We start from the raw sequence: 16323 nt of genomic DNA, 5'->3' as shown, positions 1-16323 counted from the left end.
ACACGCAGCTCACCCCCACCGCGCCCCGCTTCCTGCCCCGCCTCCCCGTTCCCCGCGGGAGGAGCCGGTGGCGCGGCCCCTTTAAGAGGAAGTAGTGCCGGCCGCCGCGCGGAGAGGGGCCTGGCGCAGGACCGCCGAGTGGTGCGCGCGGGCCGGGGGCGGGTGCTGCGGACGCACGAGGGGAGACGCTTCCGCGCCGGCACCGCTGAGCTGCGAGCGGGCAGGTACCGGGGAACGGGGGGGAGCAGGGCCCGGGGCGGCGGCGGGGCAGGTCCGGCTCGGGGGTCCCACGCGGGGCGCGCTGCCCGGCGCTGTCCGTGCTCCCGGGGCCTTGCGGCCTCCTCAGGCCGGGCCGTGAGGGGAGCCTGTTGATCCGGGGCCGCCGAACCCCCCGGGCTCTGGTTCCCCGCACTTCCTTGGCGAAGGCGGCGGCTCCCGCGGTCCCTGCTGCTGCCGGGGGGAGGCTGTGCTGCGTTCCGTGTCCTGGGGCTGGAACGTCTCCGGGGGGGGATTCGTGTTTCTTTCCCCCCGCCCTTCTCTGGCCGCGCTGATAAATGCTTCTGTTGGGGGTAAAGGCGAGGTCCTGAAGTTCAGACTTCTTCATCTCTTCAGTGCCTGGGGGGAATGCGGAATTCGCCGCCGCCTTCCTCGTGGTGAGGGGAGCTCGTGATGGTTCAGGGCAAATCCGGCTCCGCTTCTGCCTCGTGTTGTGAGCACAGGGATGCGGGGGGGAGGACGGGCGCTGGTGAGGCTGCTCCTTGAATCCGGTGTTCGGTTCTGGGGCCCTCACTGCAAGAGAGACATTGAGGTGCTGGAGCGGGGCAGAGAAGGGCAGCGGAGCTGGAGCACGGCCTGGAGCCCAAGTGTGATGGGGAAGGGCTGAGGGACCTGGGGGGTTCAGATGGAGAAGAGAAGGCTCAGGGGGGACCTGATGGCTCCCTACAAGTGCCTGAGAGGAGGCTGGAGCCAGGAGGGGCTGGGCTCTGCTCCCAGGGAACAAGGGATGGGACAAGAGGAAACGGCCTCAAGCTGCACCAGGGCAGGTTTAGATGGAGCTGAGGAACAATTCCTGCCCCAGAGGGTGCTCAGGCATTGGAACGGGCTGCCCAGGGCAGGGCTGCAGTCACCGTCCCTGCAAGTGTTCACACAGCGTGGAGACGAGGCCTCAGTGCCATGGGTCAGTGGTGGCCTTGGCAGGGCTGGGAACGGTTGGACTGGATGAGCTTAAAGGGCTTTTCCATGATTCTCTGAAAGGAAAGGGCAGGAAGTCCTCCAGAGAGAGGGGTGTGAAGTTGTCCAGCACACGGTGCAGATGTTTGGAAACAGCATCTCTGTTGTTGGCTCTGGTGTTAGTGAAAGGCAAGATCCTCTTCTCCTGGAGCTTGGAGGTGGGGAGCGGCCACACTTTCCCAGCTTCCATCCTCTTCCGGTCTGGAAGTCCTCCCCAAGTTGCAGGGCAGGGGGGATTTCTGCTGGGAGATGCGGAATTTCCCAAGCCACCTGTTTATCACAGTCCCCAGGGGCTTCATCCTTGCACTCTGCTTCCTTTCCAGGCTCTAGGCTCCCATCCAGCTCTCTGTTTATCTACTGTCCCTTCTTGGACTGTGTATTCCCCATTGCAGATTCGCTTTCTGCCTCAGTCACGTACTTGTGAACTTGGGCAGGAGCCTCATGGAATGCCCAGAAAGGGAGGAGAGGCGTGCTGGGAGCTCATGCAGCTTGGTGCTGGGATAGCTCTTGGTTTACACTGAGGAGCTGTCCCTGGAGCAGGGAGCTCCCTGTGCCTGCCTCACCTTTCCGGGTCTGGGATGCTCTTTCAGACCCATTACTTGGGGTTGTGCCATCATCACAAGTGGGCACGCGCTCTCCTGCAACGCTGAGGCCTGGGGAGCTTGAAGCCACCTGAGCATCTCGAGCAGAGTCCTCGTGGCTTCAGCTCTGCTCTAGTGTGGGAGCTGTTTGCCAGGTGCTTCTTTGCCCACACTTGGCTCTGTCGTGGTTCTTTGGTTGTCGGGGTGTGAGGTACCCCCTGAACCGAAACAGAGCAGTGTAGCCCGTGTGCTGAGGTGGGACTGTGCTCATGTGTGCCGTGTCCTGTACCTCGTGCTGCTGGGCCAAGGATCTCTATGGACACAGTGTCCATAAGGACACACAAAGGAGAAGTGTTTCCCTTCTCAGCACCCAAAGTGTGTGGGGTCTGAGGAAGGTTACAGACCCACACCAGACCTGTGCACAGCAGTCGAGCCTGGGGAAAGAGCTGCCTTCATCTCCTGAGTTTTAATTTCTTACAAGACAAGGAAGTGTTTTGTGAGCCATAAATGCTGCTGTAAGGGGATCTGTAGCTGGCTTTGCTGGAGCTTTAGCAGCTTATCTTCAGAAAGAAGTAATATCCACCTAATGCTTTCAATAAAGAGTGTACCTGAGGCCGTGTCTTTAGCCTCCCTTTTCCAGATGCCCCTGGGAGGCAGGGTTACCGGTGACTGCTGTGTTAGTGCTGCTTGTGCTTCCCTCTGGAGCTGGGCTTGTGCTGAGAACTGGGTGAATTGTTGCTCTGAGTACGTGAAGCAGAGAGGAGGAACAGAGGCAGCGAAGGCCTGAAAACAAACCACTTGTGCAAGTGTGCAAAGCCTGTGCAAGAAAATGCATCACACCGCAGCAGCTTGGACTGCTCCAGAAGAGCCTGGGCGAAGGCTCCAGAGCTTGGCTTTGTTGGGGTTGAGTCAATTTAAACCACAAGAGGGGACACTGAGATGAGCTCTTAGGCAGAAGCTCTTCCCTGGGAGGGTGCTGGCACAGGGTGCCCAGAGAAGCTGTGGCTGCCCCATCCCTGGCAGTGCTCAAGGCCAGGTTGGACACAGGGGCTTGGAGCAAGTGGAAGGGGTCCCTGCCCATGGCAGGGGTTGGGACTGGATGAGCTTTAAGGTCCCTTCCAACCTGAAGCATTCCATGAATTCGGGAAGAGGCAAAAGTGATGCTGCTGGGTGCCGTATGTCCTGGGAACCGTCTGCCTTTGGGTGAATCATGGCCCTTGCACTGGCTCCGAGGCAGCCTGTGGAGCAGAAAATGAGGTAGAGCCATCCATAATGTCCCACTTGGAAGCAGGAGCCGAGTCGAGCCCATGGCTGCACTGAAAGGCAAGGTAATGTTTATTTCATCTTAACTGCAGGCTTCTCTCCGAGCTGCTGTCTGGGCCTTTGGGGGGTTTAGCTGCTTCTTTCTTCTCTTGCTGTGTGGCAGGAGGTCTTATGATGTGGTTAGTCTTGAGGTGCTATTTAGCTCCACATCAGTGGGCTTATTCCTTGCCTGGAGACATGTAATGTGTCAGGTTACTGACATATCTCCTTGTGAAGGGGAAGAGCAAGCCTCACGGGCATCTGCTTTCAGCAAGAAACAATACTGCTTTTCTTCTGAAAGCATAGCATCAACATGGGGAGAAGAGGAACTGGTGTGGGATTAGCCCTGCTGAAGGAAGGGCTGGCCAGCTCGTGCTCCGGCTCAGTCCCTGCCTGAAGGAGCTCATAGACCCAGCACCTCCTGTGACCCGTAGCTGTGCTCTGGAAATAGTGCCTCTGCTGCAGGCAGGATTCATCCTCGAAACCCGTGGTACCTTTAACTTGGGCAGGGGCACATCCCAAAGTTAGAGCAGATGAAGCTGGTGGTGGCTCAAAAACATCCCTGCCCAGTGAGGATAATAACATGGAGCCTTCAAAAGTGGGATGAAATGACATGGTCTCGTGTGAGGTGTCCCTGCCCGTGGCAGGGGGTTGGAATTGGGTGATCTTAAGGTCCTTTCTAACCCACAGCAGTCTGGGATTCTGTGAAACACAGCACTTACAGCTTGGCCTCCCAAATATCACAGATCCCAGGCTGGAGGATGGAGAAGGGTCTCCCTGAAGGAGCAGGCTTCAAAACCCAGCCCCTGAGACCTCAGAAAGGCAGAGCTGCTCTCAGCGTGCCACCGCTGCGGTGCTTCATCCTAGGCATGCTTCTCTGTGCAGCTTAACCTGGAGCCTGGCCCTGCTTGTCGCTGCAGGCAGCTCTGCCTCCTCATGCAGCCACCCCGGTGAGCCCCATCTGCCAACAGAGCTGCAGCTCTGACACTGCAGTGGCTGCAGATGTCATCTCAGAGGCAAGACACTGGCTGTAAGGCCTTGAGCTGCCCTGCCACCCTGCAGGCATTTCTAGGCCTTTTAGACTATAAGGCCTTTTAGTGGAGGCTTTTAAACTGCAGCTTCTGCTCTCTGAGCATCCCCTTTGGGGAAGAGAAAGCAGGAGGGGTGATGACCTCTTCCAAAAGGTACTTTCTCATGCACCATTTCCACCCTCTGTGGCTGTGAGGGGCTGCCTGAAAGGCCAGGGGGGGACAACCGACACTGGAAATATGCTCTTGTGTGTAGTGTTTGAAGATTGAGCCCCCCCCATCCCCTGCCAGAAAGGGTTACCCAGCCCCATCAGTGCTCACTCCCCTCAGTACCCCCATAATGTCCCTCCTGTCATCTTCCATGGTCTGGATCTAGATCCTGAGCTCAGAGAGGGGCACTGAACTGCCTGCTCCTCGTCCTGCTTGTGTGCTGGAGAGGTGCCTCTTGCTGCATCAGCTGCCTGATGGGCTCTGCCAGAGCTGCTGCACTGGGGTCTTCTCCTAACCCAGAATAGCTTCATTTAACAGGGCTTTTCCCTTTATTATATAAACTAAGCTGACTTTAAAACTGATCTGAATGCCTTTTAGGGGAAAATCAGGATACCAGTTAAAGCCCAGTATAGCTATTTTTTTGTCTTTTATTGTGCTACTGCCTTTTCTTGTGCATATGGAGATGCAGATGGGCTCTGGTTTGCATGGCTTAAAGGCACGTGAAGTGACTGTCCTGCTCCTAAGGAAGTGATACGGTATCTATACAGTTTCTTACTCGGGAATTTCCAACTTGTGCAGCTCATTTAAATTGCAGGGGGTAGGGGGTTGCTGGTGACCACAGGACTTTCTTAGACCTGACAGTTGTGATGCAATATAAAGGGCTCTTTGTTTGCCTAAACCTTGGGAATTCAGCGTTTGAAAGGCGTGTTTCCGAGGGGCTCCGTGAAGTTTGTTGCAGAGGCTGCTGCTAAAGCAGCTTCCAAAAGAAAAACGTGGATATTGTCCTGCAGAGCAGCAGAATGAACCGGGCCAGCCTGGGGCTGTAGGTGCAGCAGGGACGGATCCGCTCCCTGCTCCAACTTCAGAGCAGCCAGGAGCAATGGAGAAGGAAACGAAAAGGCGATGCTGGGGGTGCCACCAGGCAGCTTCTGGCCCTCCTTGTGCAGCAGCGGGGAGCGGTCTTGCAGGAGAAGAGGCAGAAACACCACGACAGAGCCTGTGGAGGGGAATGATCAGCGTTTGGGAAAACACTGGCAGCTCCCTGGGCCGGACTCGGTGCCAGACAGGAAGCCGGTGACGTGGAAGTGTCTCGCCGGGATCATGAATGGCCAGGCGTGCGCGCTCAGCCTCCGCTCCGTGCCCTGCCCCGGCTGAGGTAAGCACAGGCACAGACCTTTGTGCCTCCTATCATGAGACAAGCCCAAAGAGCAGCCAAAGGCCTCGTCCCGTGGAGGTGAGCTGCCTTGGGTGTTGCCAGACTGGCTCCAAAGGCGCAGAACCTGCCTGCCGTTTGTGCCGCTCCGGCCCTGCTGGCTGTCGTTGCTCTGAGCCTTGCTGTCCGCGTTAAAATCTCTCCTTTGATCGTAGAAAACCAGGATCAGCTCGTCAGAAACAGCACAGAGCGGCTGTGGGAAGGTATTTGTGAAAGGAGGGTGGGGAATTATGGAAAAAGGTGTCCATCTTTGCTGGGTTTTTTCTGTTTCGAAGCCACTTTTTGGGTGTGCTCTGTACGTTTGTTTTTCTCGTGAAGCCCTCGATGCAGCTGATAGATTGTGGCCGCTTTATCAAACCAGCATGGGTGGGTTTGTGTCCTGTATTGGAAGCGATGGTGTTAGCCGTGAAAACCGCGCTGGGAGGGAGGTGGAGGCTCGTTGCTCCCTTCTCCCTTCAGTGGGGACGGGGTGGCTGCACGAGCTCATCACCGCGGGCTGCAATTAGAAGCAGGATGTTCAGGCTGGGCTCGGTGCGAGTGCCCAGCAGCAGCCCCATGTTGGTGTCATCTCCCCGGGCAGCAGCATGGCTTCCCTAAAAGGAAACCAGAGACACCCTTTCCCCGGAGAGCTCACTGGGGTTTGCTCAAGGGCTTTCTGAGCAGCACCGTGGCAGGATGTGAGCCCAGCGCTGGGGTCACTGGGAGGGAAGTGGCTTGTGTCTGACCCCTCCCCAGCCTGCAGGAGCCTTTGGATTGCAGCTGCGTGGGGAACGGGACTTGGGTTTTTTTCCCCTCTGTTGAAAAAGGAAGCTCTTTGCCTCCGTGCCTACGAGCACACGTTGCAGAGACGGGCTGAGCAACTGCAAGAGTCATCTGCCGGGGCTTGAAGCGCAGGTAGGAGCTTGCTGACGTGCTGGTTTTGGTGCCTGGCTGATGTTCAACCCCTGCACGGTGTTAGTGGTGAGGGGTGTTGTTCAGGCAGGCTCTGACGGAGCAGTCATGGGACTCCTGGAAGAGGGTTTCGAGCCGTCCCGCTGCTGCGGGGGGGTTAGGATCCGGTGGGAATGCTGCTCGCTCCTGGAAAGCCTCGGGATGGCTGCAGCGTGTTGCAAGGGAAGAGGCAGTTCCAAATGGTTTAGAAGAGGTGACTGTCTTTCATGTTTTTATACCCTCTCTCTGTATGTAAAAGTAACCAAGAGACAGGGAACCGACCCCTCCGGCTTCCTCTACCCAGAGCTTGGTTTAACGTGAGCCTAGCTTGGATCTGCCATTCCCAGCTAGGGAAGAGGAGCAGCAGGGTGATTCCCACAGCCCTGCCCTGGCTTGCCATCAGCAGAAACCAGCGTTGGGACTGGAGCTGGGACTGCCCGGAGTTAGGAGAGAAAGTGAGCTTTTGGGGGAGGGAAGAGGGGACTCAGCCTGGGCTGGCAAGTTTCCTCCTTAACCAGCATAATTCCGAGCCATTCCTTGGTGTACTTGGGAAAGGAGGCTTGTTTCTGTTCTGGACAGCCGCAGTGTGGGGCTGTCTGTGGTGGTTGTGAGCTCGGAGGGGTGGCCAGGGTGCTCCTGGAGCACCGGTGACATGTGCTGTAATCTTGGCTGGCGGGAGGGGAGGAGTAACCAGAATGTGCTGCAGGTCAGTTTGGGAGGGGCTTCTTCTGTTTTATCTCATCTTTGAAGCCTGCAAATACCACTCAGATGCCTTGCGTGTCCCATTTCCTAATTGTTCCTAACCTCTCCTTTCTCTTCTGTGCAAAGGCAGCATCCCAGTGCTGCCCAAGCTGTGAGTCCTGCCTGTGGAAGTAGGTGTTGTACGTGTGATATCATCTTCAAGCAATGTCAGGGATGCGTTTGGTCTCTGCGTCTTCTTTCTTTCTTTTTTTTTTTTCCTTCCTTTTTTCCTAGAGCTAAGTGTTTCTTTTAGCTCAGTTGCAGTCAAAAACCATAATTAAATAGGTTGCATCTGCTTGAAGTCTCAGCTACTCATTTTGCTAATGCCTTCAGACAGATGCTGAGTCGTCTGAGAGACAATTGCTGCTGCGTCGAGCTCCCCGCTTCTCATGGGTGATGTCTCTGTAGAAAGAGGAAGTTGTTTGTAGGATGAATACAGCCTCGGCACCAAATAAACCCTACTCAAAGTCCCTCCACCCTGCTCAAATGGCAGTTTCTTCTGGACTATGGTCAGTGGTTGCTTCTTGATGTGCAGTCACTGGCCAGCACCGATGTGAGTGCGGTCACAGTGATCAGACAGGAAATAGGTAGGAACAGTCGTACCATGCCAGGGATGCTGTGGGAGCTCTGTGTAGGGCGATGCTCCCGCTCCTTGATGGCTTCTTTGTTTGAAAGGACATTTCTCCATCTCCAGCATAAGGAAACCATCGCGTGTGAGTGTTCTCTGGGACTGATTTCCTGCTGGAACCGGCTGCAGACTCAGCACCTGCTCTCCACATTGCCGGTGACTCGAGGCTGATCCACCCTTTGCTCCGGACGTGGCACCGTGGCCGGGTGGGTGCAGTCCCCGGGTGCTGCAGGATGTGGTGAGGCTGTGACACAGCTCCGGGTAACCAGAGCTCTTGTCTGTGCTCAGATGTCGCTCTGTGCAGTTCACGACTTCCTCTAACCATGTCTGTGGTGTGACCAAGCGCCTCCTAAAGACACGTTATGGGGGGATATCCTATTTTTCCAGCCACTAGTGGTGTCCCTCAGGGCTCGGTGTTAGGGCCATTGTTGTTTGATATCTTCGTTAATGATCTGGATGTGGGGATCAAGGGCACCCTCAGTAAATTTGCAGGCCACACCAAGTTGGCTGGGAGTGTTGATCTGCTGGAGGATAGAAAGGCTCTGCAGGGGGATCTGGACAGGCTGGATCCATGGGCTGTGGCCAGTGGGATGAGGTTCAGCAAGGCAAGGTGCTGGGTCCTGCATTTGGGCCACATCAACCCCCTGCAAGGTTCCAGGCTTGGGGAAGGGTGGCTGGAAAGTTTTTCATGGGAAAAGGAGCTGGGGGTGCTGGTTGATGGAGCTGAACATGAGCAGCTTGTGCCCAGGCAGCCAGGAAGCCCCCAGCATCCTGGCCTGGATCAGCACCAGTGCGGCAGCAGGGCCAGGGCAGGGATTGTGCCCCTGTGCTGGGCACTGGTGAGGCTGCACCTTGAATCCTGTGTTCGGTTCTGGGGCCCTCACTGCAAGAGAGACATTGAGGTGCTGGAGTGGGGCAGAGAAGGGCAGCGGAGCTGGTGCAGGGCCTGGAGCCCAAGTGTGATGGGGAACGGCTGAGGGACCTGGGGGGTTCAGATGGAGAAGAGAAGGCTCAGGGGGGACCTGATGGCTGCCTACAAGTGCCTGAGAGGACGCTGGAACCAGGAGGGGCTGGGCTCTGCTCCCAAGGAACAAGGGATGGGACAAGAGGAAACGGCCTCAAGCTGCACCAGGGCAGGTTTAGATGGAGCTGAGGAACAATTCCTGCCCCAGAGGGTGCTCAGGCATTGGAACAGGCTGCCCAGGGCAGGGCTGCAGTCACCGTCCCTGCAAGTGTTCACACCCTGTGGAGACGAGGCCTCAGTGCCATGGGTCAGTGGTGGCCTTTGCAGTGCTGGGCACGGTTGGATTTGATGCTCTTAAAGGCCTTTTCCAACCTGTCTGACTCTGTGGGTCTGTGATTTTCTTTCTTTCTTTGACTCCCCCACAGCAGCTGAGGGGGTCACAGCAGTTCTGGACACAGCGGAGCCACGTGTGCTGTGGATTTACCTTCCTGCCCAGGGTGGCTCTCACTGGGCCACATTCAAATGCCTTTTCAGTTTCTCCCAACGCATGTTGTGGCCCATGTTGCAACAGGAGGTTGGATCTCTCCGCTTCTCCACAGAAGAGGTGACTGAGCCCGTTCCCACAGGAAAAGCAGCACTTGGGAATGTTGAGTCTGGTCCTAACGGGACAAACTGAAGTGGTTTGGGTTTTCCGCCTTGCTCTGAGAAAACAAGAGGCCTTGGTTTAAGTCTTTGTAATCTTTCTCCGGAGAAGAGATGCTGATTAGCACTGCACAGCATCTGTTAGGGATGGGCTGAACTGTGGCAGCCGTAGTGTTGACCTTGAATTTGGAATTCTCTTGGCAGCATATGAGGAAACTATTTACATATTCAAGCAAACTGTGGCTTCATAGAAATATGGGGAGATTTCTGCTTGGTGAAAGGGATTCGTTTGCTTGCTTTCTTCTAAAACTCATGGAAATTCTTACTTGCCAGATTCCATAAGGCATCAGCTTTATTTAATTTCTGTTACTTTACTTATTCCTCTGCCCAGCACATGTAAAATAATATTCTTGGTGCGCATAGTTTTCTGCCTTAAGCTTCCATCAAAGACCAGCTTGACACAAATTATACAAGGGGATGGATGTGGGAACAAAGGAGGTATAATTAGCTACAGATAAACAGAGCTGTGTTTCTCGTCAGCATCCTTTTAGATCTCAACTTGTGTCTCACCCTCTCAGAGCTAATTCTTTTCCACAGACTGAAAGAGGAAGGCAAGCTTTCAACCAGCCTTCACCTTGCCGTGAGCTCAGCTGAAATGAAAAGTGGTTATGGTCTGCCTGCACCGGGAGAAGAGGCTGTGGCTGCTCTTAGAGCTCGTGGTGTTCCAGGATATTCTCTTTCCGGGTGTCTGAGCTCTGACTTCTTCTTCCTCTTCTTCTCTTTCTTGTTCCCCTCCACCCTTTCATGCCCTGTCTTTAGCACCACAACAGCGCACACATCTCCTGCTCAAGCAGCGGCTTTGTTGGAGTGTGTCTGTCAACAGATCTGAGCTCCAGTTGGCTTGCCATAACCTTACCTTTTAGGTGGGCTTGTTTCCGAAGTGGGGGAGCAGAGGTGAAAAATCTGATCCAGGAAAACCCAGCTTGTTTCACCCTTCTGAACTCTTTGGTGTATTGGAGCTGAGTAGGTGGTGGTGTTTCTCATTGCTTCTGTAGGGTTTGGGTCTCAATGGGGTGAATTGCAGCCACAGCTCTTCCCTATGGGGCTGGTTTCCTCATCCCCACACTGGGTGTGTAGGGAGACCTTGCAGGGGCGACTCTTGGCACCTCTGATGGCCGAGCTGCCGCTCTGCTGCAAGCTATGCTCTACAGAGAAGGGGGAGGAAAGAAACCTGGCATTGGCTTCCCCCCCTTCTCAGATGTGGGGCGAGGGCCCAGATGGCATCCCAGATCTCTGCCTGTGGGATTTACACAAGGTTTCCTGTTGAGAGAGCTGCTCCTAATCGCTGCCCTTCTGTGCTGCGTTGCAGATCAGGACCAGATGAACAGAGGAAGGTTTCTGTGAAGATCAGAAGCCCTGCCCCAGCCCTGCCCCGGGAAGTGGCCCAGCAGCGCTGCGTCTCCGCCTGTCATCGCTACGGACCTGGAAAAGAAAGAAGTAGAGGAGAAAAATGTCCCATGCTTTAAAGCAAGTGTTCAATAAAGACAAAACCTTCCGGCCCAAGCGCAAGTTTGAGCCGGGGACTCAGCGGTTTGAGCTGCACAAGAAGGCTCAGGCCTCCCTCAATGCTGGCCTGGACTTGAAAGTTGCCGTCCAGCTGCCACCAGGAGAGGAGCAGAACGACTGGGTGGCCGTGCACGTGGTGGACTTCTTCAACCGCATCAACCTGATCTACGGCACCATCAGTGACTATTGCACAGAGCAGTCCTGCCCTGTCATGTCGGGGGGACCCAAGTACGAGTACCGGTGGCAGGACGAGCACAAGTACCGGAAACCCACAGCCCTCTCTGCTCCCCAGTACATGAACCTCCTGATGGACTGGATTGAGGTACAGATCAACAACGAGGACATCTTCCCCACTAATGTCGGTGAGTTCAGTTCTAGCTGTGGCTGGGAGGAGGGAGGTTGGTGCAGAGCCTTCTCCTTTGAGCCCTCGGGTCCCCTTTCTAGAATCATGGAATCACAGACTGGTTTGGTTTGGAGCTCCAATCCCCTGCCACAGGCAGGGATACCTTCCACTAGACCAGGTTGCTCCAAGCCCCATCCAACTTGGCTAGGAGATCTATTCCAGGAGATGCTGTTGCACAGGCCAGCCTTGTAGCAGAGCTATTTCCTCTCGTGCTGCTCAGAGCCTGGCAGTGCAGTGAGCTCTTCTGAGCACCCAAAAAACTTCAGAGCTCTTCTGGAGTGCTAAAACACCCAGAGCTGTATCAGATCCCGTTTGGAGCCATGGATACCTCAAGTAAAGCCAAGCTGTGCCTAAGCAGTGAAAACAAGAGTGCTCTTAGAACAGTCTCTGCCATGACTCTTGAGCCGTGGTCTCCTGAAGGCCAGCTCTCTGAGAGCTGATTGCCAGGCTGGGCTCCACGTGCGTGCTCTGCGTCGGCCGGGTGATGGTGGCCACGTTGCCATAATGAGGCTCTTTGTCATTCCAGGCTGGCTGTGGCTGACTCTGCCCTTTCAAGCTCAGTGCTTCCTGGCGTGTGCTCGGCTGTTGGTTGCAGCTGGAGGGGTGCTGACACGCGCATGGAGGGAGGGGCAGTGTTTCATCTATTGCCAGGGTGATGGAAAAGAGAATTTGGGCTAAGACACCTAAATCTGCGTACCCAAACGCAGCTTCGTGTGCTGGCTTTGGGACAAAGAGGCTTGGGGGGGTTTGTTTATTTTGTGTTGATGGGAGAATTCAGTATCTAAGGCATTAAGTAAATATGATTCATCCCATTCAGAGCTCCCATCTTCTGGGATGCAAAAGACAAGATGCAGCAGAGCTCCCACCCTCCTGCCCCAGCATTTATCCCATGGTGGGATGCAGTTGGTCTCTGTGTGGGACACATCTGCCATACAAGTGTCCACAGGGCTATTCCATACATGCCAAAATGCTGCTCAAACCTGGTGCTGAGCAGGCAGAGGGGAGAGCAAGGCCACAGACTCCTTCAGACAGCTGAGACACTGAAATCCTCCCCCTGTTCCTCCTGTTGCCCGCACAACGGCTGCATTGCCTTTAGCTAGGACTCTCCTGCGAGTCTCTCTGGGGACTACAAGCAGGGTGTTTGTTCTGCTCAGGGAGGCAAGACAGGTTTCCCACAGCAGGAGGGTTGTGGTTTGGAGGAGTTTTTAACTGTAATTGTTGTTGTCAGCTCGCTTTTTACCAGATTCCTCACCCTCAGCACCAGCTGAAATGCTGCAGCTTTTGCAGAGCACTGTAGGGGTTTAAACTAATCCTTGTTCCTCCAGAAACAACCTGTGTGAACTTTAAACTGTGATGTATTGTCCTGGGATGGCTGGTGGGCCCTGGCTAAAGAAACCCCAAAGGACTGATCCCTTCAAAGAGACCTTAACATCTTTAATTTTTAACCAAAGAGCTAAAGACCCATCAAAATAAGAGAGAACTGTGAGGAGTTAACGGCCCTGACTCTTTCTTCTGGGGAGTTGTTTGGTCCCAGCTTGTGTTTTGTGTTCTCTAGATAAGCATGAGAAACAGGAGTAGAACAAAACTCTGTCGGACTGAAGTAGCTGCTGGGAATCTGGGAAGCTCCAAGGCCAGTTTCTTACAGCACTCAGTTGCTGAAATCTGTGCTTTGAAAAACCTGATCCAAGGCAAAAGGAGAAGGGAACTGGAAATTCATAGCATCCCAGCCTGGTTTGGGTTGGAAAGGACCTTAACATCACCCAGTTCCAACCCCCTGCCATGGGCAGGGACACCTTCCACTAGACCAGGTTACTCCAGCCTGGCCTTGAACGCTGCCAGGGATGGGGCAGCCGATTCCAGTGCCAGGGACAGAAGCCCTTTTGTCTCAGTCTCTCCGTTGTGTCAATTCATTTTAGCCCCAAGGAACCAGTTCTAACCTGACTGACAGTTTCTCCTGGTGATGTCTTCCCTCCCAGGTACTCCCTTCCCCAAGAACTTCCTCCCAGTGGTGAAGAAAATTCTCTCCAGGCTCTTCCGGGTCTTTGTCCATGTCTACATCCACCATTTCGACAGGATCACCCAGATGGGGTCGGAAGCCCACGTGAACACCTGCTACAAGCACTTTTACTACTTTGTGAAAGAGTTCAATCTGATAGACACCAAGGAGCTGGAGCCACTGGTGAGTGTCTGGGTGGGCTCAGGGGACACATTGGTCTGTTGGGGTCTGGGGCAGTGCAGAAGGGCTTGACTGGGGGTGGAGGAGTCACAGAGGCCTCCAGACCTTCAGTGGTCCCTTCCAACCCGTGCTGTTCTATGATTTTATATGAGGAGTGATGGTTTTAAACTAAAAGAGGGAGATTCAGGCTGGACGTGAGGAAGATATTCTTTACAGTGAGGGTGGTAAAACACTGGCACAGGTTGCACAGAGAGGTGATGGATGCCCCATCCCTGGAGACATCCAGGCCAGGCTGGATGTGGTTCTGGGCGACCTGATCTAGGTGAAGATGTCCCTGCTCCTTGCAGGGTTGGTCTAGATGAGCTTTGAAGGTCCCTTCAGACCCAGACTAGTGTATGATTCTACCTTCTCAAAACCGGTTGCCCAAATTCAGGCCATCAGTTGGCCTTGCAGCTTGGCTGTCAGGAAACCGGGAGTGAGGAGGAGCAGACACAGCTCAGCAGGGTAGTTTGGGTATGGGATGGGAGAAGTTGACTTGTTCTCCAGCAACCTCCTTGCGTTTCTAGCAGCTGGCTTGCCTTGTTTGTGTGAGCCTGACACTGTTGGCCATCCAGGACGGGGATGTGCTTCCTTCCCTGTGCTTGCTTCCCAAAAGCAAGGGCAACGCCAGCACCTTCACAAGGAGTCTGGAGGATGGAGAACATGACCTGGTAGACCCAGGAGGTGGTGATGGTGTTCCCAAAGCTGTTAGCAACAGAGCAAACCTGCAGAGCCACTGGGCAGTGGAAGGGTGTCCTGTGGTGCTGTTAATGGGAGCGGTGGGGGGAACGCAGACCTGCCCAAACCGGAGCTCTTGGGAAGTGTCACGGCGTGGCTGACTAACCAAAGGTGAGGTTTTGTCCTCCACGCCCTCCCTGTCAGTCTGGACCTTCCTTCATGGGCCCTTGTCTTTTCTGTGCCTTTGACAGAAGGAAATGACCTCCCGGATGTGCCACTGAGCTCAGACCTTCCTGCTCCCACCGAGGACTCTGAGTCCCGCTCCTGCATGGGAGATGCGATTCAAGGGGAGAACAGAGACATTTTGTTAACAAATCTATATATTTTTAATGAGTTTCAATGTCAAACTGTGATACTGCAGGAATATTTTTTTAAAGATGCTCTAGATAAACTAGTTTTTTATAGTAATTTCTATTAAAAAAAAAGAAGAAAATATTTGGGGCCGCTTGATGGGAATGCTCACTCTTGGAGGAGGGAAGAGCCACCCTGAGCTGCCTCCTCCTCATGCCCTCATGCAGCAGCAGCACCACATGAGCCAAGCCAGATGCTTCAGATAGAGCCACGTCCTGTAGCTGGTGCTGCCGTGGAAGCGGTACTTCCCTCCAGACACCCAGTTCCCATGCATGAATGGTGTATGTGGGGTGGACGTGGATCCCCTGGGGTGCTGTTTGCTTCCAGCACCTCTTCCACTGGCTGCGAGTCCAGTTTTTGGACAGAGCTGCTTTTGTGCTCCCTCTCTGCCTGGGATCCCGTCCCCTCCTCGCTTTCCCTCAGTTGGATTTGGGTTTCTTCCATGGCAAGACCAGTGCTGCCGCTGCTCAGGGAGTGCTGCAGCTCTGCTGTTGTGTCTTACAGCAGCTCTGAGCTGAGCTTCTCCCCATGCCCAGCCCAGCCCAGGGATGCAGGCTGGCAGCCTCAGGCCAAGCAGACCTGTGCCTCGTGGGGATGAGCAGAGGGAAGGCGCTGGGACAGGCATAGGGAGGTCTTCTCAAAGACCTGCACTTACCATCTCCCTGCGGTACGCTGACCCTGCCCAGCGGAACTGAGCTGCCTGCACGTGGGCCATTCTCTGCTTCCCATTAGGGTACGGAGCCTTGTCCCTCTTCCCGAGCAGCACGTCCCCACTCGGCTGCACGCATCCCCTAACCAAAGGGTCTGGTGTGCAGCCAGAGCCCGCAAGCCTTGCACAAGCTGCTCTGCTGCGTGAGGGGAGCTTGGCAGTGCCCCCGAGGTAGGTAGGATTTTGGGGGAGTGGGGGCCAGGGTTTACAGGAAGAGAAAAGGTTTCTATGACCAGTGACCAAACTGCACCACTAACCGCTTCTTCCTTACAAGGTTTTCCTGTGTCCTGGAATCTCTGTACATACGTGACTATCATTAGGACACTCGTACAAATACCACTATAGTTCTCTGAAATGGAACCAATAAATTATGTTGTATTTACGTATCCCATTGCTGGATGTCTTGTGATTACTCGCTCGTCGGAGGCTTTCTCTCAGCAAAACAAACCCGATGTGTTTGGACTCCTCAGGAAGTACTGGGGAGCTGTTTCCTACAGTTCCTAAAGTTCCTGGCTCGGCTGCCCTAAGGTTTCATTCCTCCTGCTGTCACTTTGCCAGGTCTGGGCTGCTCCGGGCCCCACGCGTGTTCCCAGGGCTGTGAGGCAGAGCAGGAGGGTGCTGGAACTCAGCCACCGGGCCAGGCTTGTCCTCACTTGTCTCTCTGCAGTGGTCCTGGACCCAATGGCTGAACTGTTCTGTTCTCCCAGCTCTAAAACCTGGCTGGCTGTGAGCCTGGGGGGTGAATTTGAGCTCACCAGCATGTTCAGAAGAGCCCTGGGCAGAGCTCTCGTGGTCGAAGCTCTGCATTCAGGGTCTGCAGGTGATGCTCCTGCCCAGAAGAGGAGTTAAGGGGCTCCACAGCTGCTGCTCCT

The 16323-nt window shown here is 54.8% G+C and overlaps 2 protein-coding genes across 6 annotated transcripts in view; one reads left to right on the top strand and one right to left on the bottom strand.

Moving 5' to 3' along the window:
• Nucleotides 1-16323, bottom strand: part of SF3A2 (splicing factor 3a subunit 2) — a 160226-nt gene that overhangs the window by 138500 nt on the left and 5403 nt on the right. The window lies entirely within an intron of this gene.
• On the top strand, nt 73-14644 carry MOB3A (MOB kinase activator 3A). Of its 5 annotated transcripts, XM_057424521.1 has the most exons (5): nt 101-224; nt 7930-8069; nt 10839-11397; nt 13415-13617; nt 14583-14644. In XM_057424521.1, the coding sequence occupies exons 3-5, from the start codon at nt 10980-10982 to the stop codon at nt 14610-14612; spliced, it is 651 nt and encodes a 216-aa protein (XP_057280504.1). In that variant the 5' UTR covers nt 101-224; nt 7930-8069; nt 10839-10979; the 3' UTR covers nt 14613-14644. The 5 variants fall into 5 exon arrangements, with proteins under 5 accessions (XP_057280501.1, XP_057280504.1, XP_057280503.1 ...); XM_057424518.1 differs by lacking the exon at nt 7930-8069 and having other exon boundaries at nt 73-224; XM_057424520.1 differs by lacking the exons at nt 101-224; nt 7930-8069 and adding an exon at nt 5277-5507.

The sequence above is a fragment of the Pezoporus wallicus genome, unplaced genomic scaffold (genome assembly GCF_028554395.1).
Source record: "Pezoporus wallicus isolate ANWC-B61680 ecotype Strahan unplaced genomic scaffold, APGP_CSIRO_Pwel_v1 contig_8376, whole genome shotgun sequence".
Taxonomy (NCBI): Eukaryota; Metazoa; Chordata; class Aves; order Psittaciformes; family Psittacidae; genus Pezoporus; species Pezoporus wallicus.
This window is presented reverse-complemented; position numbering and strand designations above follow the sequence as displayed.